The 27865-nt window shown below is 51.5% G+C and overlaps 1 protein-coding gene across 3 annotated transcripts in view; it reads right to left on the bottom strand.

Annotated features, from left to right (window-relative positions):
- Nucleotides 1–8212: 8212 nt before the first annotated feature.
- LATS2 (large tumor suppressor kinase 2) overlaps nt 8213–27865 on the bottom strand; it is a 42417-nt gene continuing 22764 nt past the window's right edge. For 2 of the 3 annotated variants that reach the window (XM_022574476.3, XM_089899760.1), the window contains 6 exons: nt 20413–20545; nt 18136–19421; nt 16650–17232; nt 15343–15525; nt 13595–13701; nt 8213–10388 (listed from right to left, as the gene is read on the bottom strand). In XM_022574476.3, coding sequence (XP_022430184.1) covers nt 9891–10388; nt 13595–13701; nt 15343–15525; nt 16650–17232; nt 18136–19421; nt 20413–20545 — 2790 coding nt within the window. In that variant the 3' untranslated portion in view covers nt 8213–9890. The other variant, XM_089899761.1, reaches the window with a different exon arrangement.

Below are 27865 nucleotides of genomic sequence, written 5' to 3'. Positions count from 1 at the left end.
GCTATCATTGTTAATTTTCCAAAGACCTCCCTCTTGTCCTCTGAATGTTCCTTTTAAATATATTCGCTTCTTGTTTCAAGGCTGCAACATCTTCTCCTATCTTGAGAACATCAGTGACAGTTTGTTGAAGCTCTTCTTCTACAGCCTCATTCGGGCTCATTCTCGTCTGCGGCGTCCACGTCAGCCTCACATTACTCTTCAGAGGTTCCTATCCGAGGGCTGGCCGTGGAAATGCTGATGGGAAGCTCTGCGTGTGCACGTGAAGCTGCCATGCGAGGTAATCTGGCCGGGCCCTCTACTTGGAGAACCTTGATATCAGTATCTTCCAGTCTTTTCCTCCTGGGCTGTTCAGAGGCCCCAGAGGAGACCACCAGTCTCCTGCCCAGAGGATGACAATCTTGTTGCCGGTATTCCGAGAGCTGAGTGGGAGAAGAGGGCTGAAGGAGTCAGTACGCACATATTCACTTCATAGCTCTGTCCCAAACCGTGCCTTGTAACCATAGCAACCCTCCAGCTTACCATCCTTAGAGAAAACTCTCCCGTCTTTTTCCAGTTGGGGGAAAGGCAGCCACTTGTCCGGCTAGAGTTGTGGAGATGATCTGGGTAACTTCTAAAACAGATTTTCAACCAATCCTCTTTATTTTAGTAAGAACATTCAAGATAGACTGAATTCTGAGCCACAAAACACACTTTTATACTTTCAAAAAACCGAAATCATAGCTCTCAGACCTCAGTGGAATTAAACCAGAAATCAATAACAGAAAGATGTCTGGAAAATGCCAGAATACTGGGAGATTGAGCAGCACGCTTCTAAATAATACATGGGTCAAAGAAGAAATCTCAAGAAAATTTTAAAATATTTTAAACTAAAAGAAAATGAAAATACAGCTTATCAAAATTTGTGGAATGTGGCAGAAGCAGAGACAAGAGGGAAATTTATAGTATTGAATGCATATATTAGAAAAGAAGAAGAATATAAAATCAATAAACTAAACTTTCACCTTAGGAAACTAGAAAAAGAGCAATTAAATACAAAGTAAGCAGAAGAAAATAAATGATAAAGACTTAAGAGAGCAGAAACCACTGAAATTGAAAATAGGAAATCAGAAGAGAAAAATTAATAAAACCAAAAGCCAGTTCACTGAAAAGATCAATAAAATCAATAAGCTTCTAGCCAGACTTATTAACAAAAAAAGAGAGAAAACACAAATTGCTAATATCAGAAATGCAGGAGGGGATTATCACCAGCACATGAGCATTAAAAGGGTAAATCTGACAACCTAGAAAAAATGGACCAGTTCTTTGAAACACAATAGCTGCCAAAACTCACACAAGAAGAAACAGATTTAAAAAAACAAACAAACAAGAAGGAGAAAAAGAAGAAACAGATCATCTGAATAGGCCTGTATCTACTAAGGAAATTAAATCAATAATGAATAACCTTCCAAAACAGAAAGCACCAGGCCCACATGGGTTCACTGGTGAATTCTACCAAAAACTAAAGAAGAAATCATACCAATTCTCTATAATCTCTTCCAGAAGATAGAAGCCAAGGGAACATAACTTATTCTGTGAGGCCAGCATTACCCTAATACCCAAACCAGACAAAGACGTTACAAGAAAAGTACAGACCAATATCGCTCATGAACATAGATGCAAGATCTTCAATAAGTATTAGCAAATCAAATCCAATAATGTATAAAAAGAATTATACACCACAACCAAGTGTGATTTGTCCCAGGTAAGAAAGGCTGGATCAACATTCAAATAAACATAAATATAGTCAACTGATCTTTGACAAAGGAGAAAAGGCAAAGATTGTCTTTTCAACAAATGGTCCCTGAACACTTGGACATTCTCATGCAAAAAAGTGAATCTAGACACACATACCTTACACCCTTCACAAAAATTATTTTCACCAAAAATCATGGTCCTCAATGTAAAACAGAAAACTATAAAGCTCCTGGAGTATAACATAGGAGAAAACCTAGATGATCTTGAGTATGACAGTGACTTTTTTTTTTGGCTGAGTTGCACGGCACGTGGGATCTTAGTTCCCCGACAAGGGATCAAACCCGCGCCCCCCTGCATTGGAAGCACAGCCTTAACCTGTGGACCGACAGGGAAGTACCAACGATGACATTTTAGATACAATACCAAAGGCACAATCCGTGAAAGGAAGAATTGATTATCTGAGCTTCATTAAAATTAAAAACTTCTCTGTGAAAGACGCTGTCAAGAGAATGAGATGATGAACCACAAACTGGGAGAAAATACTTGCAAAAGACACATCTGATAAAGTACTGTTATTCAGAATATACAAAGAACTCTTAAAATTCAGCAGTAAGAAAACAAACAACCTGGTCAAAAAATAGGCGAAAGATCTCAACAGAAACCTCACCAAAGAAGGGGTACAGATAGCAAGAAAGCACACAGAAACACATTCCGCATCACGTATCATCAGGGGAATGCAAGCAAATTAAAACGACCCACACTACACGCCTATTAGAATGGCCAAAATCCCAAACCCTGACAACACCAAAAGCTGGCAAGGATGTGGAGCAACAGGAACCCTCATCACTGCTGGTGGGAACGCACAATGGAACAGCCACTGTGGAAGATAGCTTGGCGGTTTCTTACAAAACTAAACACACTCCCACCATACAATCTAGCAACTGCACTGCTTAGTACTTACCCCAGTGGGTCAAAAAGTATGTCCACACAAAAATCTGCACCTGGACGTTTATAAAAGTTTTAGTCATAATTGCCAAAACTGGGTAGCAAATAACATGTCCTTCAGTGGGTGAATGAATGAATTGTGGTCCATCCAGAAAATGGAATATAATTCAGTGCTAAAAAGGAATGAGCTGTCAGCCATGAAAAGACCTGGAGGAACCTTAAGTGCATATGACTAAGTGAAAGAAGCCAATTTGAGAAGGCTACAGACTGTGTGATTCCATAGTTGTGGAAAAGCCGAAACTATGGAGACAGTAAAAAGACCTCAGTGGTTTCCAGGAGTTACAGGGAGGGAGGGATGAATAGGTGGAGCACAGAGGGCTCTTAGGGCAGCCCACTCCATGAGAGACTATACGGTCATTATACACGTCATTATACATCTGTCCAAACCATAGCAAGTACGACACCAAGAGTGACCCCCTAATGCACACTGTGGACTCTGGGAGATGACGGCGTGTCAGTGTGGGTTCTCCGACTGTAACAAAGGTACCACCTTGGGGGGGGATGCTGACAGTGGGGGGAAGCTGTGTGTCTGGGGACGGGGTGGACAGGAACTCTCTGTACTTCCGCTCCATTTTGCTCTGAAAAATAAGTTTTGTTAATTTACAAAACCTCTCTCCTGTCATGTTAATGGTGTCAGGGAAGTGGGAGGATGCAGATACCTCCAGAGGCCTGATCCGTAGCCAGCTGGGCCCGTACAACACACTGAGACAGGAGGAGCCGGTCCCCTGTGGTCCCGGGGAGACAGGCAGAGCTCTCAGTGCAAACAGAAAGCGCAGGAACAAGGCACTGAGTGAAGAGGGCCCGCAGTGGTCCATCTAAGAATCACAAACACGCCGGCAGGGCCAGATGCCGAGTAACCGGGGACCATTTTCAGGTAGCCGTCACGCTGCAAGGAGGCTTCTTTCCACACCATGGAAGATCCTTCCCGGAGACGGAGCGCACGGCCAAGTGGAAGCAGCGGGGCAGGGCTCTCGAGGGAGGGGGAGGGGTGCACAGGGAAGGCCCGTACCTGGGTGTGTGACCACCAGCAGGCACCAGCAGGCACGCCCTCCCTGCAAACACAAAAAGACCTCAGGCTCACAGCCACCAAAGCACACTCCCTGACCCCTGGGGGGCTTCCAGTCAGTGGTCAGTGCTGAGCTTTTACACGAGAATGGACAGTAAGGACTGATGCTAGGTCAAGTACACATAATGGGCAGTCCAGAGACAGACCTTTAAAACTTTAGGGTCAGTTGATTTTTGGCAAGAGTGCCAAGTCAATGCAACGGGGAAAGAATGTTAGTCTTTTCAACAAATGGTTCTGGGACTCCCTGCTACTCACGCGCACACTAGTGAAATCACACCCCTCATCTCACTGCACAGAAATAAACTAAAAATGGATCACCAACCTAAATGAAGGGTTAAACTATAAAAGTCTTGGGAGAAAATACAGGAGTAAGTTTTCATGGCCTTGGGTTGGGCAGTCTTCTCTGATAGGACCCCCAAAGCAAAAACAACGGGAGAAAAAAAAATAGATAAATTGGACTTCAGCAAAATAAAAAAATGGGGGGGCATCAAAGAACACCAAAAAGAAAAAATGAAATTGGTGAGGATGTGGAAAAATTAGAGCCATCATACGTTGCTGGAGAGAATGTAAGATGGTGCACTTGTTCTGGAAACAGTCTGGCACCACCTCAGAAGGTTCATAGTGTTGCCATTTGACCCAGTAAAGCCACTACTGGGCTGACACCCAAGAGAAATAAAGTATGTCCACACAAACACTTGCATATGAATGCTCAGAGCAGTACTATGCACAATAGCTGAAAGGCAGAAATAACTCTAATGTTCACTAACTGTTGGATAAATAGGAGAAATAAAATGGGATAAATCTACACAATGCAATACTACTTGACAATAAAAAGGAATGACATACGGACAGTGCTACCACATGGGTGAAACTTTAAAGTATGATGCTAAGTGAAAGAAGCCAGTCACCAAAGGCCACTTACTGTATGATTGCATCTATGTGAAATGTCCAAAAGGGGCAAATCCGTAGAGACGGGGGGAGATCAGTGGTTGTCTAAGGAGTGCACTTGTCATGGCCGCGAACAATGGAAGTTACGGCCGAAGGGAACCCGGCCTCTCTTGAGTGATAATAATGTTCTCAAGTTGATTGTGGTGATGTTTCTGCAAGTCTGTGAATATACTAAAAACTGCTGAATGATATACCTTAATTGGGTGAATTTTTTGTACTTATGTGAATTATATCTCATTAAAGTTATTTAAAAAAAAAAGATGGTCAGAGTCATTTAAGGAAAGCCTCCAACATGAATTTGGAGAAAGAGTAAAACAAAGAACAAGCAGCAAAAACATAATACAAAGGAGCCCGGAGGAAATACAGACAATTTGGAAGCAGAATTTAAAAACCCTTGAAATGATCAGAGGGGTAACAAACACAAATACTGAAGACATAAAACAGGGATGGACAGACTGATTGGAGAACAAGAATGAGCTCTTGGGAATTAAAAAGATAATACCTTCGCCCCAAAAATTTAATATGAAATCTGTAAGATGAAGTCAATGAAACCTTCCAGAAAGTGGAATAAAAAAAACATGGATGACAGGAAATAAATATAAGAAATCAGAGAATCGGCTGAGGAGTTGGAGAATCTTTGGAGGGAATAAAGTTCAAAATAATGCCAGAAGGGACTTCCCTGGTGGTCCAGTGGGTAAGACTCGGCACTCCCAATACAGGGGGCCCAGGTTCAATCCCTGGTCAGGGAACTAGATCCTCCATGCATGCGGCAACTAAGATGCCTGCATGCCGCAACTAAGACCCAGCGTAGCCAAAATAAATAAATAAATAAATATTTTTTAAAAATAATGCAAGAAAATTCTCCAGAGCCAAACGGCACACATCTCTAGGTTGAAGCCTCAGTGTTCAGGACAATAAACGAAACCAATGGAGGAACATCGCCATAAAGTGTAGACCACAGGGTAGATAGAGATGATTCTAGAAGCTTCTAGAGAGAAAGGGTATTCAACAAGACTGTGAACCTGGGAAACAGAGGACTAATGCCTCCAAAATGCTGCGTGAATTTCATCCTAGCATCTTAGATTTATCTATATTTTCAATAAAGTAGAAAAGGGACATTTTTGGACAAGCAAGAACCCCAACTTTTTTCCAGGTGTTAACTGAGGAAAAGGAAGATACAGCATTTGGCAAAATGGGATCCAACACAGGAAAGTGACAAAGAGAATTCCCAAGATGACAGCTGTTTGTCAGGCTTGAAGGGCAGCTGGTCCAGACTGCAGGATGAGGTAGACAAAGCACTCGTGCTCCTGGAAAACAGTCTAGGATTTGACAGATCCATCACAGCAACTGGGGAGGGAGGGAGAGAGGGAGGGGAGGAAGGAGGGAAGGAAGGAAGGATGGACAAAACACCTGTACTTTCAAAGAAAACAAAGTAAATGAAAAAACAAGGTAATTACTAAGTCCAAGAGGAAATTTTTTTTGTATGAGAAGGAAACACAATCAGAATACACTATTTGGCTCAAAGACAACCTAGCAGTCTTTTGTTTTTTGGTTTTTGTTTTTGGCCACACTTCGAGGCTTATGGGATCTTAGTTTCCCAACGAGGGATTGAACCCGGGGCCACGGCAGTGAAAGTCCTAACCACTGGACTGCCAGGGAATTCCCCAGCATAGTCTTCATAATATTTACGTTGATAACTGATTTAACTAAAAGTTGTGAGAGAACTTACACTAGGAAACAGAGGTTGAGGAAGGCCTATAAGAGAATTACCATATATGTCATTGATAGAAAATATTTAAAATAAGTAAATCAAGAAAGATCATTAAGAGCCTATCAGTGAAAACGCCAGAAAAATGACATAGAAGACATGGGAGAGGCTGTGTTTGGGAAGCAGGAAAAGGCAAGATATGGACAGAGACTCTTTTTCTAAAAATAATATAATTTTGGGACTTCCCAGGCAGTCCAGTGGTTAAGACTCCGAGCTCCCACTGCAGGGGCAGGGAGGCGGGCTCCACGTCTGTACCCGGGTCCTGGATCCATAAGCTACTCTGATCCTTTTGGAGACACCAGTCACCGGCTTAGCAAAGGCAGGAAGCTGGTGATTTTAGGAGGGTCCGCGCATTCAGAGCGGTGGGCAAGCAGGAAAGGAAGAGGGCGCGATGCTGCAGAGCTGAAGGCTGGACACTGTGGGTGGTCAGGTCAGCTGACCCGCTGCGAGGAAGGGTGGTCTCTCCACTACCCAAGAGGGAATGACACACGAGAAAGAGATGAAGGCCAACTGCTCCGCTAGTGCCCAGATTCTGCCAGGTGTCAGCGCAAGGGCTAACGCACAGCCAGAGGACTCTGCGCAGACCCGTGCTGTCCAGCGTGGGCCGCTGAGCACGCACGGCGACAAGCTTGCGAAACGTGGCTGGCGTGACTGAGGAGGTGGGTTGTGAGCCTTCATTACTCAAAACTGAAATTGAAACCGAAACCCACTTCCACCTCCAGGAAGATGGAGCAGATTTTTCCTACGCCTCCCACCAAAGTACAACTAAAACTCCTGGACACGGCAGGCAGAACGGAAGACCCTGAGAGGTGGGGAGGCGGCGGCAGAGGAGCTGGGCCTCGGGGCCTGAGGAACGACGCAGCGCTACGCGCTCCGGGGTTTCTTTCCGGTTCCAGGCTTGGAGCTGAGCCCAGCAACCTGCAAGTGCCAGCAAGCCGGGTCCCAGCGACAGCCCGACCCGCGAGCCAGAGGAGACGGGCAGACAGACGGGCAGTAACTGCTCCAGTACAGCCAGTCAGACCAGGAATCCCTGCCCCCAGCCTTGCCAGCAGAGCCCCCAGCGTCCTGCTGGGGTGACGTGCCGGGACTCCTGCTAGGGCAGGACGCTGGGACCTCCACGCCGTCGGCTGACGATGCCTCCCCAACGTGGCAGCCTAAGAGGAAAGCGGGGGCCGGCAGTAAGGGGGGCCCCTCCCCGCTGGGACAGGGTCGGAGGCGGCCTGCTGGCGTCGCGACTGCCCGGTGGGGACCACGTGACTGCACCTTTCAAAAGACCAACTCAGAGTAAAACAAACGATATTTTCTGTATTTCTTAATGCCATCAGCCATCTTAAAGCAAAGGTGAGGCGTTAGCGTTGTCCTGTCAGTGTAACTGTCCCGAGCAGGGGAATCAGCTCCCACTCACGATTTACCTGACACCCCACTTAACCCGCTCGACAATCTAATGCCATAAACTTGTCACCACCTTCGCGAAGAGAAGCTGGTCACACAACCGCACCCCTGCTTGGACCGTGTGCTTACCTGAAACCCGATCTCCTCGGGGGGGGGGGGGTCTCCTCCACCCTCCCCCTCCCCCTCCCCCTCCCGATGGCAGCCCTGGCTGCGCGTGAATCACAGGAAAGCCTGGGGGAGTGGCAACACATGATATAAGCAGGAACTTACAAATTCCAATGAAGCTTGACACCAGTGGATTTGGATTCAAAACTTTAATAATAAATTGTGCCAGTAGAAGCTTTTCAAAGGCAATGATATATCAATAAATAATAGTTAAATTGAGTTCCTGAGAAAGAACCTACCACATGACGTCTGTCAGAGCGTAAATAACAACACGGCGTTACTGCAAAACTAGAGAAACACTGACAGTCAGGACACAGCACAGCAGACCCAGAACCTGCCACTCACACACATGTAAACCAGTACACAGGAATTGTCTTCTTCAGTTTAGCCATCGATAGACGCGTAAGTGTGCTGCCTAGAGGTACACTAACCAATGGATACATTATGCTAAAAACCTCAAGGAAAAATACGTGGAATAATATAATGAAAAATACGATGCATCAGGTTTTTAAAAAGCAAAAAAAGAATTTAACTTTTTATTCAAATATAAATCACTTTAAATAGGAATCATACTAATTTGAAATAGGAATATTTTGTGTTTATCTATGTAGTTATATATACATTTACACTCCTAAGAAAATATGTATGGCTTAAATATCTTTTCTTTTTCAACATCACTTTGCTGTTTCACAAAGATTAGAAAAATGTGCTTCTAAAACCAAGTTAAGATGGATCCTTCAAAGCACACTAGAAACACGGTGAGAGAACCCCAAGATCACTGCCCTTCCACGGGGCATCTGCCGGGTGGGGCTCCGGCTACCCGTGGCGGCCGTACCACCAGGACAGCATCCTGACTCGCGAAGCAGACAGAGGTCCACGACTAACTTACATTTTTTTGGCAGAGCTAAGAGAATCCCTTTTGATGTATACAAGTGTTGTGTAGGACAAACGTCTTTGCCCCCCAAAGAATCCAATCACACCCACGACACATACAGTCACATCAGCTCTCAGGCACACGTGCATTTCCTCAACGAGAGAGGAGGGGTGCAGTCACAGCGAGGAAGTCACCACAGGACGACACGGCATCAGCACACTGTCCAGAATTACTCACTCAAAACGTATTCACAGAACCCGCTGTGAATGGCAAGACACGGTCACGCTTTAATAGAAAAACCCTGTTCATGCAGCGATCTCTCCACACTTGGCATCTGAAGTCACACCCGCGTGATCACCTGCTCACACTTCCTATTATACTATAATATGCAAAAAGCAAACAGAACAAAACAAAAGCAGCTTTTAACATATATCACAATTTTGAAATGTGGGAAAAATATAAAACAAAAACCACTGTGTGAATAAAATGGTATCAGTAACATCAGAACAGTGTTATCTTTTTTTTTTTTTTTTTACATTATTGCACAGAGATTTCTTATCACATGTTCTTCAATCTTTACGTCTTTCCCTAAATGTGAATAAGTGCTGTGGATAAAATACAAACGTAGAAAATAACAGCAGCATGATTTGTCAAAATTAATCCCTATAATTTAGTAAGAAAAATGGCTATAAACAAAATAAGTGCTCTTTCTAAACTGTACTAATTTTTAAAAATATTGTTTTAATGCAGTGAAGGTCCTCAAAAGCCAATTCCAGGCCATGCTGACACCTGCCCCGCCATCAACCAGAATGTGGAGGAGACGTCAGAGGCGAGTCCTCTTTCAGAAGCTTTTCTGCTTTGGTTTTGGGTGCAGACCAGACATTCGAGGGGCAATCGGCCGACTGACCTGAGGGGCTGACCTCCCGGTCCCCCAGGGTCTACACGTACACGGGCTGGCAGCTCCCAGCCTGTGCCCCCGGGGCCGGGCCCCCCGCAGCTGGCTGCTCGGCCTCAGTCCCGGTCTCGGCCACCGCAGGCTTGGGGCACCGGAACGGGTAGCCGTTGTCGTCGAAGAACCTCCGGAAGGTGAACTCATAGAAGGCGTGCTCGGGGTGCCGGCTGCCCGGGGGGCCCAGCGCATCCCAGGCCTTGGAGCTGTCCTCGCTGCCGTCCTGCCAGGGGCCCTCCTCGTCCACTGGGTCGAAGTTGGACGTGTCCATGGGGTGGCTGATCGTGGGCACGTAGGGGGCAGGCTGCCTCCGGATGTCACTGGAGAAGTCGATGGCACCCAGGAACGGGTGGGCCTTCAGGTCGTCGGCCCCGTTGCGGCCCAGCCGGTGCTCAGCCGAGCAGCAGAGCTTGGCGATGAGGTCCCGGGCCTCGGGGCTCAGCTCCACCTGCGCGGGGATGTGCAGCGTGCTCTCCCAGTTAATCACCTGCGGGGACAATACACCCGGTGTTCCTTCCTCCTCAACCTCGAGGCCGACGAGGGCCGAGCCGGGCGGGACAGGGTGTTAAAGAACGCGATCATTTCCTAACATTGCTAATCATCAGGGAAATGCAAATCAAAACCACAATGCAGTACACCACCTCACAACGGTCAGAATGGCCGGCATCAGCCTACAAACGAGAAATGCTGCAGAGGCTGTGGAGAAAAGGGAACCCTCCTGCGCTGCTGGTGGGAATGTGAACTGGTGCAGCCACTATGGAGAACAGTATGGAGGTTCCTCAAAAAACTAAAAATAGAGCTACTATATGATCCAGCAATCCCACTCTTGGGCATATATCCAGACAAAACTATAATTCAAAAAGATACATGCACCCCTATGCTCATAGCAGCACTATTCACAACAGCCAAGACATGGACGCAACCTACATGTCCATCAACAGATGAATAGATAAAGATGTGTTACAAATATACAATGGAATCCTACTCAGCCATGAAAAAAGAATGAAATAACGTCATTTGCAGCAACACAGATGAACCTAGAGATTATCACACCAAGTGAAGTCAGACAGAGAAAGACAAATACCACATGATATCGCTTATGTGTGGAATCTAAAATATGATACAAATGAACTTATTTACAAAACAGAAACAGACTCACACACATAGAAAACAAAGTTATGGTTACCAAAGGGGAGAGGGAGGGAAGGAGCGGACAAATTAGGAGTTTGGGATTAACAGATACACACTACTATTCAATATATATAAAATAGATAACAAGGACCGACTGGATAGCACCGGGAATTATATTCAATATCTGGTAAGAACCTATAATGGAAAAGAATCTGAAAATAATATATACCTGAATCACTTTGCTGCTATACCTGAAACTAACACAATATTGTAAATCAACTATATTCAATAAAAATAACTTTTTTTAATTTAAAAAGATCTTGATAATTTCACGATGGGAGAACAGAACAGACATAGGAGGCTCTGAGCAGCTAGAAACGGTCGGTGTGGTTTCAGGAGGAGCCCACAGCCTGAGGCACAGGGCGAGGAAGCCACCCCCAGCTGGTGGTGCTCAACCACACACATCAGCCATCAGGACGCTCACAGAGACCTGTCTGCTGTGAGGAGGAACCCTAAGGGACTTCTTGTTTACACCTGGAGTCAGGATAAAGCAAGGCCAATATAACCAGGAGTGGCATGGGGCAGGCGGTGCGAGGGCTGGTTTGAAACTGAGCTGTTGTTTTAGTAGAGCCAAAGTTATACGACTCATAGAAGAAAACATAAAGGAAAACGTTCATGACGTTGGATTTGGCAATGATTTCTTGGATATGATACCAAAAGCATGGGCAATAAAACAAAAAAAATATATAAAACAGACTTAATCAAAATTTAAAACTTTTGTGCATCAAAGGACACTACTGACAGAGTGAAAAGACAAACCATGGAATGGGAGAATGTATTTGTAAAGCATATAGCTGACAAGGAATTAATATCCAGACTATATAAAGAACTACAACTCAACAACAAAAACCCAAAGAACCGAATTAAAAAAGGGCAAAGGACTTGAACAGACGTTTCTCCAAAGAAGATCTACAAACGACCACGAAACATATGAAAAGAGGCTCAACATCACTGAACCTTAGGGAAATGCAAATCAAAATCACAATGAGATACCACCTCACACCCCCTAGAATAACTACTATTTTTTTAAAAACAAAAGGAAATTAAGTGTTGGCAAGGATGTAGAGAAACAGGAGCCTTTGGGCACTGTTGGTGGGAATGTAAAATGGTGCCGCCACTATGGAAACAGTATGGAGGTTCCTCAGCAAGTTTCAACATAGAATGACCGTAGGACCCAGCAATTCCACTCCTGGGTATGTCCCCAAAGGAACTGAAAGCAGGGACCAAACAGATACTTGTACACATACTTATGTTCACAGCAGCACTACTCACAAGAGCCGAAAGGTGGAAACAACCCAAACGTCCACTGCCAGATGATGGCTTAAAAAAATGGAATGTTATTTACACACAATGGAGTATTACTCAATATTACATACAATGTAATATCATTCAGCCTTAAAAAGGAAGGAAATTCTGACACAGGCTCCAACATGGATGAACCTTGAAGACATTATGCTGAATGAAATAAGCCAGACACAGAAGGATAAATACTGTATGATTCCACTTATATGAGGTCCCTAGAATAGTTAACTTCATAGAGACAGAAAGTATTGATACAAGAGCTGTTACAGGGACAGAGGGGAGGGAGGAATGGCGTTATCCTTTAGTGGTTAAGCTCCTGCTTGGGATGGTGAAAATGTCTCGAAACAGCCGTGACTGTTGCATAACACTGTAAATGTACTTAACGCCACTGAATTGTACAATTAAAAGTAGTTAACATGGTAAACTTCACCACAATTTTAAAAACTGGGTTATTATCATGCAGACAAATTGGTAACTAATTCAGCAATTCAATTAGGATATAGATAATGCCAAATTCCAATTTCACTGTTACTGTAAAGAAACCAAGCCTTCATTTAGAGTTTTTCTAATTAAGAGGTTATTAATTTCGGGTCTCCTGTGGACTCCGGGGTATGTGACTACATCCTAGACCTGTCAGTGAACATGTGTAAGGGCACTGTTCTGAGAAGTTCCAAAGGTTTCATCAGGTTCTCTATTCAGTCTTTAAGTAATCAAATCATTCATTTCAGACAGTAAATGGCTACCATTCTAAAACTAATTCTTCAGTACTGAGTTATTACTTGACGGAGTAATTTTTTAATTACTTGAAATGAATATCAGAATTGTGCACAACTAGCCTGACACATAGCTTATAACCGGCCAACGGTAACGACAGAACATCCGATTTCCTCGGGCACAGTCTCAAAGCCGTGTTGGTTGCTGCACCGCGCACCTGCCGCCGGGCCCAGACCTGCGGCCTCGGTGCTCCGCCCACCCCTAGTTCTCACCTGCAAGCACCACATCGGCAGGCGACCATGGTTCAGGTTCACGCGCACATCACAGCTCAGCTCTGACCCTGTGCCTCTACTTACCCAGATAAAAAATTAATAGGTAATAACAAGAATACTTGAAAACATCCCATGACATACCCCTATTCAGAATAAAAGGTCAAATGTTGGCCTAAGTCTCCTGGGTTCATCAGAAAACCACGTGCCCCATTACCTTCAGCTGGGTCTCCGTGGGAGTCGGCGCCAGGAAGGGCGGCTGCCCCACCAGCATCTCGAAGAGAATCACGCCAACACTCCACCAGTCGCAGAGCTGGGTGTATCCTGAAAGACAGCGTCACTCAGCTCCCACCCCGCACACACCCTCCTCACACACCCCGAGAGAATCGGCTCACGTCGGCGGGGAAGCTCCAGGCGGCGCACAGGTGACGTCACCGCCCCACCTGACGGCGCGCGTGTGATGTCACGGCCTCCCGCACGTGTCGGCGCACACGTGATGCCACCGTCTCCGCACCCGGCGGCGCACGCGTGACGTCACCGCCTCCGGCATGCGGGGCTCAGAACAGTCTGCGAGAAAAACGCTGCCGGGGCGTCCACGGTCTCCACGTGGGAGGGGCGTGGTCACGAGCATTTTCTTATTTTCCACCATTAGTCTGTGATAAACACAGGATGCTCTTGTAATAAAAGGCTTTTTAATTTTAAAAGATTACTGTTATTGTTAGTAACAATACTAACCAGAATTTTAGGTTCTTAAAGAACACGAACAGACGCAAGTTAAAATCATACAAACTAAAAAGCAGAAATTCTGTGACCTGAGGTCAGCTGAGACCAGTGATGAGGCTTCCCGGGGAGGCTTCCTGGGGAGGTTTTGGGAGAACCGGGGGGAGGAAACTGGCAAAGGGAACGGCTGCCACCTGTCGCGCCCCTTGGGGGCACCGAGGGAGCCAGGCCCCCCTGCAGGGCTCCGGCGGCCCGGTGCTCGGGCAGGGCGGCCTTGTGGAGGCTGCGGAGCAGGCTGATCTTTGATTTTGTCCCACATCCCAGTCCGAGGCCCGCTCCGGTCCTGCTGTCACCGAATTCTTGCTAAGTGTGACCTGCAGCCCCTGCCCGTCTGGCCCCGGAGGCTCCGCTGGGCTGCTGCGAACGGGGGGTTGGGGGAGACGGGTGTCCTCCCCCGCAGCCAGCACCCACCCCTTCCTCTTTGAAAGGAGGGGGAGGGGGAGAGCTTTACTGGGCAGGGAGGTTGATACTCTAACCTCTCGAGGCACTGCTGTTACACGTGAGGCGGTGAGAGGCTAGTAACCCGCGCTGGGTCACACAGCTCACAGAGAACACGGGTGAGGACAGAGGGTCCTGGCTCCAATGACTGGAAACAACACGTGAGAACAGACAGGCCACTGCTCTCTGGGTTCATCAAACGGAATCAGATGAACAAACGCAGGCGCTGCGGGCCCTGCAGCTGACTGTCAGAGATGCCTCTCGTGCTCGGCCAGGCGCCCACTGGATGGGACGGAGCACTGCTGTCCCCAAATCTTACCTTGAAGGTGCTTCTGGACCTGCGGCGGAGAACTGGAGGACACAGTGTTTGTATCCTCACACCCGTTGACCAGTGAAGGTGGTTGACCCTGGTAGGACGCCCCCCCGCATCCCTCCCCCCCAGTCCTGTCTATCACAGGACTCTGTCAAAACCAGTTCTGGAGCGACTCCTCTGGGCTCCAGGGAGCAAGCCAACCTCGCACCCGGCCTGTCACTTCCAGCCTAAAGAGGGGCAAGTGGAGACGGGCCAGAAGCAAAGGCAGCTCCCAAACAGAGGGACACACACTGGAGGCTGTGTTTGCTAAGGGAAGAATCCAGCTCTCGGGCTCCCGTGAGCACAGACACAGTGGGGACACTTCGAGTCTCTGAAAGCTGGGGCTCGGGACCCTCAGAGGTCACCTGGCTTGGGTGCAGGGCGGAAGCACGCACCTTTTCGGAGGAGCACTTCTGGGGCGATGTAATTTGGGGTCCCAACCAGGGAATGAGCCAGACACCGCTGATGCTGCCTCCGCGCCCTCTGCTCCAGGGTCTTGAGCCGGTCTCCACAGCGGCAATTAGACACGTCGTCCCAGAGGTCGCTGGGCTCCATGCTGTCCTGCCTGGTGTGACTCCCTTTCACCCAGGAAGCGAGCCGAGGAGAGAAGAAAATGAAAAAGTTAATTTTCACTCTTCAACAATGCAACAAATCCATAGCTTCAAAAGGAAAAGTAATCCAACCCAGCTCCTGACACAGTGAGAGAAAGATTCCTCCCGCCATCTCGCAGGTGGCTGAGGTCCTGGGTCTCACACCCAAGCTGTGAGATGCACTCCTGTGCCAACACGGGAAGCATGGAGGAGGCGGCCGCAGGGGCTGTGCCCTGTGCTGGGTGACAGTGCAGGGCCAGTGAGAAAGGCTCAGGGACTGTAGGATGGTGGCCCCAGAGCCCCTCAGGCCCGTCTCAAAGGCTAACACCACCTGTTTGATAGACATGTTTTAAGACGGGCATGGAAAAGAGTGAGAGGATTTAGAAAATATGAACACAAATGACTTCAGTGCCAAAAAATGGGAATGAACAAAATGATTTAGGATTAGTTTTGAGTTAAAAAATAGAAGCCTGAGGGCTTCCCTGGTGGCGCAGTGGTTGAGAGTCCGCCTGCCGATGCAGGGGACGCGGGTTCGTGCCCCGGTCCGGGAAGATCCCACATGCCGCAGAGCGGCTGGGCCCGTGAGCCATGGCCGCTGAGCCTGCGCGTCCGGAGCCTGTGCTCCGCAGCGGGAGAGGCCACAGCAGTGAGAGGCCCGCGTACCGCAAAAAAAAAAGAAGCCTGAGCTATAGAGTATTAAAATCACTGTTATAAAAATTCAAGCCATAGATAGGATAATGACCAGCTGTTTCTGACTTTTCCAGGTAGCAGGACCACAGGAGGTGGAGTTAAGCTGGAGCCACAGCCAGGTCTGTGCCTGCAGGTAGACTCAGGGTGGCTGTGAGAGAGGGCTCCTTGGCAGGCTGGGAGGCTTGTGTTTTAAGGCTTGTTTTAATAGGGCAGAGTGATGGCTCCTCAGCAAGGCCCCATGAGACGCTATGGCCTACTGTCCTAAAAACGTATTAGTAAAATTTGAAGCCACTAACTTACAAAGAAAAGCCACCTCACACGTCATACGACTTCTTCAGGGAGAAAAGGATGTCACGCCAAATTATAAAATCACCCGGTGACAGCTGCGGCCCAGGGGGGGAAGGAAAGGCCTGAGGCGGTACCTTTCTGGTAGTATCTGGAGTTGTGCGTCCACCTGAACCCAGTGCAGAGGCCAAAGTCTGTCAGCTTGATATGGCCGTCGAGATCTATAAGAATGTTGTCCGGCTTGATGTCGCGGTGGATGAAGCCCATCTTGTGGACGCTCTCGATGGCCAGTGTCAGCTCCGCGATGTAGAAGCGGGCCAGGTGCTCGGGGAACACCTCCATGCGGATGAGCAGGCTCATCATGTCGCCGCCCGGGATGTAGTCCATGACGAAGTACAGGCTGTCCTTGTCCTGGAAGGAGTAGTAGAGCTTGACCACCCACTCGTTGTCTGCTTCCGCCAGGATGTCCCTCTCGGCCTTCACGTGGGCCACCTGGTTGCGATTCAGGACGTCCTTCTTCCTCAGCGTCTTCATGGCGTACAGGGCGTGCGTGTCCACCTTGCAGGCCAGGCACACTTCCCCGAAGGCGCCGACGCCCAGGGTCTTCACCTTCACGAACATGGACTTGTCCATCTTGGCCCTCTTGAGCCTGTTGTAATTGGACTCCTTCTGGTAGAGGATCTTTCTCATCTGCTCCTGTTCAGCTTCACAGAGCCCGGCCTGTGCAGGAGGAAACAGGGGAGGGTCACCCTGGGGCAGCCCGGGGGAGGGGGTGGGGAAGAGGCCCCAGAACGCAGGGGACCCCAACCGATCCGCGGAGACCAGGGTGCAGAAGAATGGGGCCAGACACTACAAGCGAGAAAATAACCCTTTGTTCTTTACATCCACACAGAGTCGCAGATCTGGAATCGAAAGGGAAGACATAATAACAGGGACTTTTTTCTCCAGGTGACCTTAGGCTCTAAAAACTACAGGAAACTTATATGAATAAAAATCTGGGGGAAAAGGGACCACAAAATTCCTGGAGCTCTAAGAGCAATGTAATAATTTAATAATAGTTCAGGGGAAAATGGGAAAACAAAGTCAACGAAAATGGGACAGCGGGAAGGGCACAAATCTTATTTTTAGAATTTGCAGTTACCGGCTCTGTGTGATTTAAACTGACCATAGCATTTTAATCTAAATAATTTCATTAATAATTACCTTTTCTAACAGTTTAGTGCCAACTAGGGTATATTTCAAACCTTATTTTCTAACTATAGACTTAAGAAATAGATGAATCACTACTAGATATATTTGTCTTTATAAATCCCACAATTTCAATGTATAAAACCTCAAACCTTCTTTCTACTCTTTCAGAATGTTTCCTTAGCAGTTAGAAAAACTTGGTGGATTTGTGCACTAGTAAGGACACACCATAAAAGCCAATGTGTTCATTTACGCGCCGGCACATCAGGCAGAGCCCATCCCCTCCCGAGAGCGAGGGGGAAGGGGAACGCAACGTGCAGGACTTCTCCAGGTGGGACCCCCGATACCAGCCCCCCTCCCCAGGAGACCACCGGCCTGGAGGGGAGGTGCGTGAAGCAGAAGCAAGAAGGGACCCGCGGCGACCCCACGACCCACCTTGGCCATCTCCTGCTCCAGCTGCAGCCTGCGAGCCACCTTCTGCTGGTAGGTCTTCAGCACGTTCTCCACATGCTGCTCCATAAAGAACTTGAAGGCGGAGGGCGAGTAGCTCTTGATGCGCGACTCCCGCTTCTCCTCGTCGCGGCAGCCCCTGCGCACGGGCACCGGGGACGTCTGGATCTGCTTGCGGTCCTTGCCCGCCTTCTCCCCTTTGGCGCTCCTGGGGCTCCTGGGGCTCCCGTCGGGGGGCTCGGCGGCCCGGCTGCCCCGGAGGCCCTGCTGCAGCCCCGCGCACAGGCCGTCCACGTCGTACTGCTCGGCGCGGCCCTGCGGCCGCAGCAGGTGCCGGGGGTAGGGCGGGGGCCGGCCCCGCGCCTCGGCGCCCCCCGGGGCGGGGGGATGCTCGTCCTGGGGCTCCAGGCCCTCGAGCGCGGGGCCCGGCGGCGGCACCCAGGCGGGGTGCGAAGGCCCCACGGCCGTCTGGGGCTCGGGCCTCATCACCCGCACGCTCTTCACCGCGTGCAGGATGTGCGCGGCCGTCACGGCCGTGATGGCGTTGGGGGAGGGCGCGGCCGCCGCCTGGTGGCCGTTGAAGGAACCGGTCCTGCTGGGGCCCGGCTTCTGCAGCGAGTCCCGCCGGGCCAGGCCGGCGCTCGGCCACTGCGGCGCGGGGGGCGCGCTCGGCTCGAACCGCTCGGCGCCGAGGCCGGTCCGGGAGGGGGTGGCCAGGCCCGGCGGGGGGCTGTCGCCAGCGAACACGGCGCCCCGGGGGCCCCCCCCGTGCACCGGGTGGGGCTGCTTGGGGTGCGGGTGGGGCGCGTACGCAGCGGCGCCGCCCGGGGGCGGGAACGCGAGGCCGGGCTGCACCTGCACCTGCACCTGCACGGCCGGGCCCTTGGCGGCCAGGCCCGCGTACCCACCGACCTCCGGCGGAGTCTTGCTCTGGAAGGAGGGGCTGCGCTGGACGCCGTAGGCCAGGGGCTCCCCGGGCACCAGCAGGGGGGCCCTGTAGTGCGGGCCCTGCAGCGGGGGCGCCGGGCCCGCGGGGCCGGGGAGGCTCATCCCGGCGGCCTCCCCGGCGGCGGCATAGCCCTTGGGTGGGTGCGGACGGCAGTGAGGCCCGACGGCGGCGAAGAGGAAGTCCGGGTACTGGCGGGGCGCCTCGTCCAGGGCGGCGGGGCCCTCGAAGGCCGGACCGCTCACCTGGGCGTAGGGCGGGAAAGGGTCACCTGCTCCTTCGAAGCTCGGCCTCCGCGGCACAGAGGCTGGCGCCAGGCCTTTTCCTGCAGAGGAGGGAACGGGAGGCTGACGCCGCGGCACGGCTACTCCGCGGCCGAAGGCCTGGGAAGGCCCCTGACGCCAGTGGCGGCCGCGCGGGCGGCGCCGGGCTCCCAGTCCAAAGGCCGTGCCCTGCCTGTCCGAGGACGCCCCCGCGGAGCACCTGGCCGAGCCCTGACCGTCTGCGGCTGTGCTTCCAGCAGAAGCCACGGCAAATGACACTGTGTTCTCAGGGTGAGACGATGCATCAGAAAGACCACGAGCACGGCAGGTGCGGGGTCATCGGAGAGCGGGCGCTGCCTCCCGAGGGGCTGGGCTGCCACACAGACCCCGGGGCCCTCAGAGTCTGGACGCGGTGGCCAGCGAGGCACTGTTTAAGGGAGCTCCTCAGTCAAGAAGAAAACAGAAACCTGTGTCCTCTTCACAAAGAAGATACGGCTACAAAGCCCGTGCAATTTCCCCCTCAGCAGATGAACTGGGCTTATCCAAGGTCTCCCACAAAACAGGGAACACTCCTGTTCAATATCCTGAATCCCTTACTACACCCAGGGACCTCAGGTCCCCAAATGGGCCCCATCTGCTCTACCAACAAACAGAAACATTCAGTGACAGGCAGCAAGGCAAGACATCTGGTGCTGGGGCCTCTGGCCCTCCCCAGGGGCACCAGGGGGCTTTCCCACACCTCTGCCCAAGGTGTCCAGCTCTGGAGGCACCTGCCATTGGGCAGCCTGCTCTCAGAGGCCACAGAGTGGGAAACGGTGTGTTTCAGAATCAATGAAATAAGCCTCCCCCACAAGCCCAAGAGAAAGCAGAAAGAACCTGCGGGGGTTGCCTCATTTTAATATCCAGTGAATTTTCCGATCTTTCATAAGCAAAACAAGTCCACAAACCCAGCAAGTAGGAGGCACCCAGCTCAGTGTCATATCTGCCACCCGCCGTCCCCGCCCTCGGGCGACCGTCAGGATGGCCCCTGCCCGCAGCCCCCAGCGTGCTCACCTGGGGAGGTCTGCTTGACGACCCGCACAATCTGCTCCTTGCCCGGCTCCAGGTAACCCATCTTACTGATGAACTCCAGGGCGGCCTCGATGCTGCGGCTGCCGGTCTGCTTGAGGGCCCTGCCCGCCATCTCCTGGGGGTGGGGTGGACACAGAGACGTCAGTGGGGGCCTGGGTGTGCGTCCCCTCGACACGAAGCCTCCAGGACTGCCTTCCCGCCCTGCGCCCGGCTCCAAGCCAGCACCACTGGGGACGTGTCCTCAGGCGCCGATGACAACCTCACTGACCCCCAGACCACGACGATGGGCCTGGAAGACCGTACATCCTGCTCCTGCTAGAAAACTTCTGTGACTGGACTGAAATTCCCATCTAGCCTGTGGAAGTCAGAGAACTGCCCTTCCCCAGCCCAGGCTTCCTGGGGGAGGGACCCCTGCCCCGAGGGGAGACCTGCACATCTACTGTTTATGGTGCCCCGTGCCCATGCGGGCAGCGGCAGGCGAGAGAGGACATCAGCCCAGCACTGCTGGCGGGATGAGCACCGGGGAAGAGGGCCGGAGGACGGAGAGGGACCAGGGACTGATCACAGGCCAGACGGAGGCACAGCCGGCTCTTCAAGGACAGCCGGGATTCGGGCAGCAGGAGGGCTCAGTGGAGGAAAGGTATTCTTGGCAGCAGGTGGTACAGTCAGAGCAGGGGCCTGGTGGGGGAAGAACGGGGAGGCGGGAGAGGACAGCGGGGAGGCACCACAGACCGGGCCGCCTACCTGAAGGCAGTCGCGGGAGCTTTCCAAGCAGGGTCGGGGTCAGTGAGAGGATGGGCCAGGGGCAGAGCTGCAGAACCCGTGGTCGGGTGCTCAGGCCGGAGGGGGAGGGCTGCGAGGGCTGTGGCCCAGGCGCCCTGGGTCGGCTCTGCAGAGCTGTGGGCAGACAGGGGAGCCAGCCTTCAAGGATGGAACTGGGAGGGGCAGCAAGAGGGGATTCTGTGGACAGACAGGAGTCTTCTGAAGGTGGAGGGGTGGGTGGGCAAGGAGGAGGGAACTGCAAATGCAGGAAGTGGGTGGTGACCGGAGGGGAGGGGTCTCAGAGCAGCAGGGGTGGGAGAGCCCTGACAGACACTGCTGTAGCTCGGACAGGAGAGGAGAAGGCAGTGAGCAGGCAGCAGGACCCCAGGTCCCCAGGGGACAGAGGCCGGTCAGCAAAGAGCCACGGCAGAAACCCAGGAGATGCCCCGGACCCTGAGGACGGATGAGCTGCTCTCCCCGCCTGCTGGGCCAGGGGCTTTTCAAGGCTAACAGAGTGGTCCTGTCCCCGCGCTTGTGTGTCTGCCCCTCTGTTAGGACTGCGACAGCCTGGGGGCCTGACCCTCCTGTGGCTCAGGGCTGCGCCCACCCACCTAACACAGGGACGGGAAGGACTCCGGTGCTTCACATCCACTGATTGTGTACATAACATTAACCTCCATCCTGGCAGGGCCCCACGGGGTGGCTGGACAAAGCGCGCACGCGGCCGTGACCTGTGCCTGTGTCCTGGGGGATTCGGGAGAGAAGAGGCAGGAAGAGCCCCGCCCGTGAGCCAAGGGCTGGGGGGGAGGCGGCCTCTGGGGGAAGCAGCGGAAGGGACGGCTCGCGAGGCTGGGCAACGGCCAGAGCTGCCTTGGGATCGAAGGAAAGGGCACGAGCTGGGGGAGAGCCAGCCCGCTGCGGACAGCGCCCATCTGCTGTGTCTGGGACGGGACCGAAGCCTTGGCTGCTTTGGGGTGACTGGCCGCACGTGTGCGTCGCTTCAGACCGGCTACGTGTCAAGGAAGCGGCGACTCTGAGGACCAACCACGTCAGACAGTGTGTGTGTTCAACCCCCTGCTGCGCACTGGCCTCAGCCTCAAGATTCCGACCTTCCCAACGCTTCGCTTCCAGTCGAGGAACTTAACCAGCAAGAACACCGGAGGCAACCACAGGTACCGACGTGCTCACAGGGCTGCTTCGAATCGCACAACCGACCAACTAACCATACGCCCGTCACACACCGGACCACGCTAATGAGCCCTCCTGTTTACTAAACAACCCAGTCAGGCAGTCTTGCCCTTGCCGTCTGTCCCTTCCACCAAATTTAGCAAGTGTGCAGTTTCCGTACATTAACTCTCAGAGACACCACTAGACATATATGTATAGGCGTGCTTTAAAAACCGCAGGAAGTGGTGGTCCAGTGGGTAAGACTCCGCACTCCCAATGCAGGGGGCCCGGGTTCGATCCCTGGTCAGGGAACTAGATCCCGCACGCATGCCGCAACTAAGACCTGGCACAGCCAAAATAAATATAAGTAAGTAAATAAATAAATACTAAAAAGCCCCACAAACTGCAGGAAACTCGGGATCATTTTTAAACCCATCAGGAATCACAACCCTGCCTTGCCTCCACCCCCCGGGCAGCAGGACGCCGTTTCTGTGGCTCCAGCGCCCAGGTGTCAGGCCAGCAGAGCGGTGCCCAGGGACGCCCACACCCTGCCCCTGAGCTCCGCCCCAGCTGGACGGCACGCTTGCCCCCGGGGCCTTCGGGAGCCCGATGAGCCGGGGCCCAGGGTCTGCACGGCTGCCCCCGCGCCACCCCCTTGCCCCTCGGCTTCTAGACCCACGTCCCCTCCCCCCTGCCCTCCCTCGCCACCTGCCGAGCTGCCCGGCTTGAAAGTCCCGCAGCTCCAGAGCCCGGGGGCAGGGCAGCTCCTCACGGCCGTTTCCCGGCGCTTCCAAGAGCCTGAAGGGCGGGTGGCTGGCTGTGAAGGAGAAGGAAAGGGCGACCCAGCCTGCCTGGGGCCGGAGCCAGAGACGCAGGGCCCCGCGGAGCGAGTGGATCCCGCGCCAGTCCGACACACCCGGCACCCGCGCGGTTCCCGGAGAAGGAGAAGAGAAAACTAAAGCCAAGAAAGCCCGCAAGGGGCCTCTGAATCTGAACTGTGAGTGGGTGACGAGAAGAAGAGGCACCACTCCGGCTCAAGGCCCTACAGCAAGGCCGCGGGGCAGGGCGCCCACTGAGCGCTTCCGAGGAAAAAGATGTTTTTTAGAGTAACTTATAGGTAGGGAATGAAGAAGAAATTTGGGCTAAAATTAAACAAGCATGGAAAATGCTCAACCTTACCAAGGATCAAAGAAACACTTTTAATAAAATAGCGTTTTATATTGAATTGTTAACACCAAAACAAAATAGTTATAAAGGCAAATGGCTGGTGAAACTCTTCACAGTCATATGTTTTTGGTCCTTTGAGGTGACTATTTGTTAACAAGTACCAAAAGTTATTAAACGTGTGCCCTGATTTAATAATTTTACTTCCTAAAATTCTCAGGCCAATTTAAAAGAATCCTATTTTAAAAGTCAACTTGCATAAAGATGTCTGTCCGAATTAGATATAATACAATAAATCAGCCCCTCAAACAGAAGGGTGTAGGGCAGGAGCAGAAAGGGCTTAAATAATCCAATGAGAGAATGATTATGTTCATTATAATTAAAGTATTCCCTGGGATCCACTTAATGCAGCCCCAAAATACTTGCTATGGCCAAATTCTCTTACTGGAGAAGCACTAAGCATCTAATATTCCTCTCTACAGAGTACACAGCAGTGAACAAAATGTGCGACTTTCAATAGCGTAAACAACATGAAGAAACAGTGACGTGCAAAATGTGTCTGAGCATCGTCTACAAACAAGGGCTTGATCAGAACACGAGGAAAACAAGTTTGACGGTTTTATGTTGCAAAATGCGATGATTTCTTCGTGTTAAAGAGCGTAAGATGATGGTGAGAATACTTATGCGTGCGTCCAGTTCCGTTATAAGAAAGCCGCCAGTGCCATCCAGCTCCATGGTTGTGGGCAGATGACAAAAGTCCTCCAGATCACAGCAGACTCAGTGAGAGGGCAACATTTCACAGGGTCACCCCAGAGCTCCCTTCAGCTGTAAAGCTCCACGACTTCAAGGGATGTTTGCGAAAACATTAAGGATTTTACTGTTGGCACTATTGAGATAGGTGAGCGGAGGTGTGACCCACTCCAGGGAAACTACCAAAATCCCCTATGAGTTTACACACACACACACACACACACACACACAGGAAATGAGAACGTTATCATAATATTGATTACTGGTGTGATCAGTGAAGTCTGAGAACCTAAATAACGTCTTTAGTTCAGTCTATCCAGCGGGTTATTCCAGTTGTCCTACTATGAGCCCAATAATCAAAGACCTACTTTGCTTCCATTTATCATAATTTGGCTACACAGTCAGCAGGAAGTACTGCTTCCTACATGCTCTTGCAACTTCACAGGCCCCTAAATAAGTATTTTACTTGGGTTAATATTTAACTACAAAACCATTCTTATATCTTCGTGGGATTTGTTCTTAAAGGAACACTACACTCCTGGATATGCCTATTATGATAACTTAGGTCCAACCTCTTTTTGAAAAAAACACTCCCATTTTTGTCAATAATGAAAAGCCATAGAGAAAGAGAATATAACATACAAAAACACTTAGCCGTGTTCCAGGAAAGGGTAGGGAACCAGTTTTAACAGCACATGTGCTGCCCAGGGTCAGGGCCTCCTGAGGACGGTCAGCGGCATGAACCTGCCCGTGGACACAGTGGGCCCGCCGCTGGGCTCAGGGAACAGGCTCTGCCGGGCCTCCCCAGCATGGCTGCCCCCCGTGCTCTGGCAGGAACCCCCTGACCGCACCCTCACCAGCACATGCCTGCTTTTAGGGAGGCCGACAGGTCCTCTAAAACCTGGCTTGCACAAGTCACGCAATAAATAGGCACACACACAAAACCACAAAATCTCTAGGACAGTCTCTTCTGCCCCAGGAAACAAGGAAGGAGCCAGACCGTCCCTGCCAGGGACAGACGAGCCCTGGCGTTCTGAGTTCTGGGGGAACCAAGGAGCCCGTGGCAGAGAGCACAGGGGTGGGCGGTGCAGGCCCCTCAGAAGACAGATTCCAGGGGGGAGCTGGTCACCACCAGCCAGAGAGCCTGGCGACACGAGTAGGTAGAGGTCCGTGGTGGCCCAACATAAAGAACCTGACGCTGAGTTAGAGACAGGCGCGTTCAAAGCCTGAGCTGAGGATGCCAGATGGAGGGTGGAGCTGGGGGTGGGCAGAGTTCAGAAGAAAAGGTCTCAGGCAGAGGAAGCCTGGGGACAACACAGCCTCACTGGATGGTCTGAACTGGGGCACGCGGTGTGACGGGGCCCAGGGCCAGCCTTCCTGCTCCCCCGCTGGGCAGGGCCCCGGCTCCTTTCAGGGCAGGATCGGAGGTCGGGACAAGGGTTCAGAAGCAAGGGCTTGCCAAGCTCCAAGCTCTGCACACTTGGTTCTGAACCGCACTGTGGGCTCTACAGGGTAGAGAGAAGACACCGGGAGAGGGCAGGCCCAAGAGCCTCCGGCCACTGTCCTCCGGGGCTGGGAGGGGAATCAAGGGGGGGCTTAATGGGGAGCTGTGGCTCGCACTCTTGCTGGGAACTCTGTCGTCAGAGGTACAAGGTTTTCACGAAGGAAAGGATTTGGTTTCTGTCTCAGCCCACGATGCCGGATGACGAAGCAGGAGGTGGCAGTCCAGTGCGTGAGCAGCGGGACCCTGGGCCCAGGGGACGGGGGCGGGGGCTGCCCACCGCCTGGTACCTGTGGACACAAGACGGAGCCACGAAGGCCAGACCTGCGCCGCGAATGGGCGTCAGGACGCCGGGAGATGGACCAGCCGGCAGAGCTCAGGCGCCAGCGGCTCAGCGTGATTCTGGAAGAAGAGACTCTTCATCGGCTACAAGCCCGCCCTGGCCCCTGAAATTCAGTGGCCTGAGTGTGTGGGGAGAGTCTTCCCATGCAGACAAGAGCCACCGCCAACTTCTGCCATTCAGACGTCTCACCCACAGACAGCACACGGGCCTCCCCACCGAGCATCCTTAGTCACAGACCTTCGAGCTCCTTTCTGTGCTTTAAATGAGTAGCTGCTCTTCTCCTGTGTGTCCTGTAGCCCTCTGCACGGCCTCCGTCCCACTTTGCTGGGGACCGTCATCCCACAGGCATCAAAGGGAAGGGACGTCTAGATGCAGATTTCAGGGAGCTCTCTTCTCTGTGGTTGTTTTTTAAAATGTTATCAAGTAAACGGGGCGATCTAGAAAGCTATGGGCTCATTTAAGAAGGAAGACAGTCTTCTGCTACTTCTACACCCTTGAAAGATACAGTGAAATTTACAAAAATGTTTAATTATGAAATATGGTACTGAAGACAAACTTCCAAGCTAGTTTTTATGTAATTTTCAGAAAAAGTCAGGGAGTTCCCTGGTGGCCTAGTGGTTAGGATTCCAGGCTTTCACTGTCGTAGCCCGGGTTCAATCCGTGGTTGGAGAACTCAGATCCCGCAAGCCTCACGCGGCCCAAAACGAAACCAAACAAACAAAAAAAACGCCAAAACAAAAAAAAAATCTATTAAAAAGAAAAAAAAAAAGCAAAGAAAAAGTTACAGTGTAACCTTGAAATGGACACATATTGGGGAGCTCCGCACACAGGCACATAGCTGCTATGCAGGCACCCTTCTGGCCGACTCCACCCCGTGGTTCTGAAACCCTTTAAACTGGGACTTCCCTGGTGGTGCAGTGGGTAAGACTCCGCGCTCCCAGTGCAGGGGGCCTGGCTTCGATCCCTGGTCGGGGAACTAGATCCCAGGCGTGTGCCGCAACTAAGACCCGGGGCAACCAAATAAATAAATAAATATTCTTTAAAAACATGTTTGAAATCCTTTAAACTGATTTCAGGGTTGAAATGGATGTTGACCCCCGTGTGAAAGCCCATCGAGTAGGCCGGGACAAGGACGCTGACTTTTACCCTGATCGAGGCAGGAAGCCACCTAGCGTTTGGAGCACAAGATCCGACTTCTGTTTTAAAAGGGTCCCCTGGCTGCGCTGTGGAGAGCACAGTCTAAGGGGGATGGGGGAGGTTAAGGGGCCGGCGTGACCGTGCAGACGCACCGACTGTCCAGGTCCCCACGGACTCCTGCTGGGTTCCCGGGAGGGCCCTCGCAGCCCACGGGGAGCTCAGCTCCTCTCGTGCTGCAGACCAGCCTTTGGGAGGGTCTCTTGAACGGAGGCGCAGCCTCGTGAGCCCTGTTGGTGGGAGGACTCGGGACTGAGACAGAGAGGGAGCGGGAGCTGTGCACGAGTCTCCGAGCCTTGGAATCGCCCTAAAATGTAGGTGCTTGTATTTTATCAAAATCAGGAGACTGGGACTTCCCTGCTGGTCCAGTGGCTGGACGCTGCTGGTCCAGACTCCGAGTTCCCAATGCAGGGGATCCGGGTTCAATCGCTAGTCGGGGAACTAGATCCCGCATGCCGCAACTAAAGATCCCACACGTGGCAAGGAAGATCCCTCATGCCACAACTAAGACCCGGCGAAGCCAAATAAATAAATAAAATATTTTTGAAAAAATC

Source organism: Delphinapterus leucas, chromosome 18, assembly GCF_059928025.1.
Source record: "Delphinapterus leucas isolate spDelLeu-1000000601 "Yukka" chromosome 18, BTC_Dleu_Yukka2, whole genome shotgun sequence".
NCBI classification, from domain to species: domain Eukaryota; kingdom Metazoa; phylum Chordata; class Mammalia; order Artiodactyla; family Monodontidae; genus Delphinapterus; species Delphinapterus leucas.
Note: the sequence above shows the minus strand (reverse complement) of the source record. Positions and strands in the feature narration are given on the sequence as shown.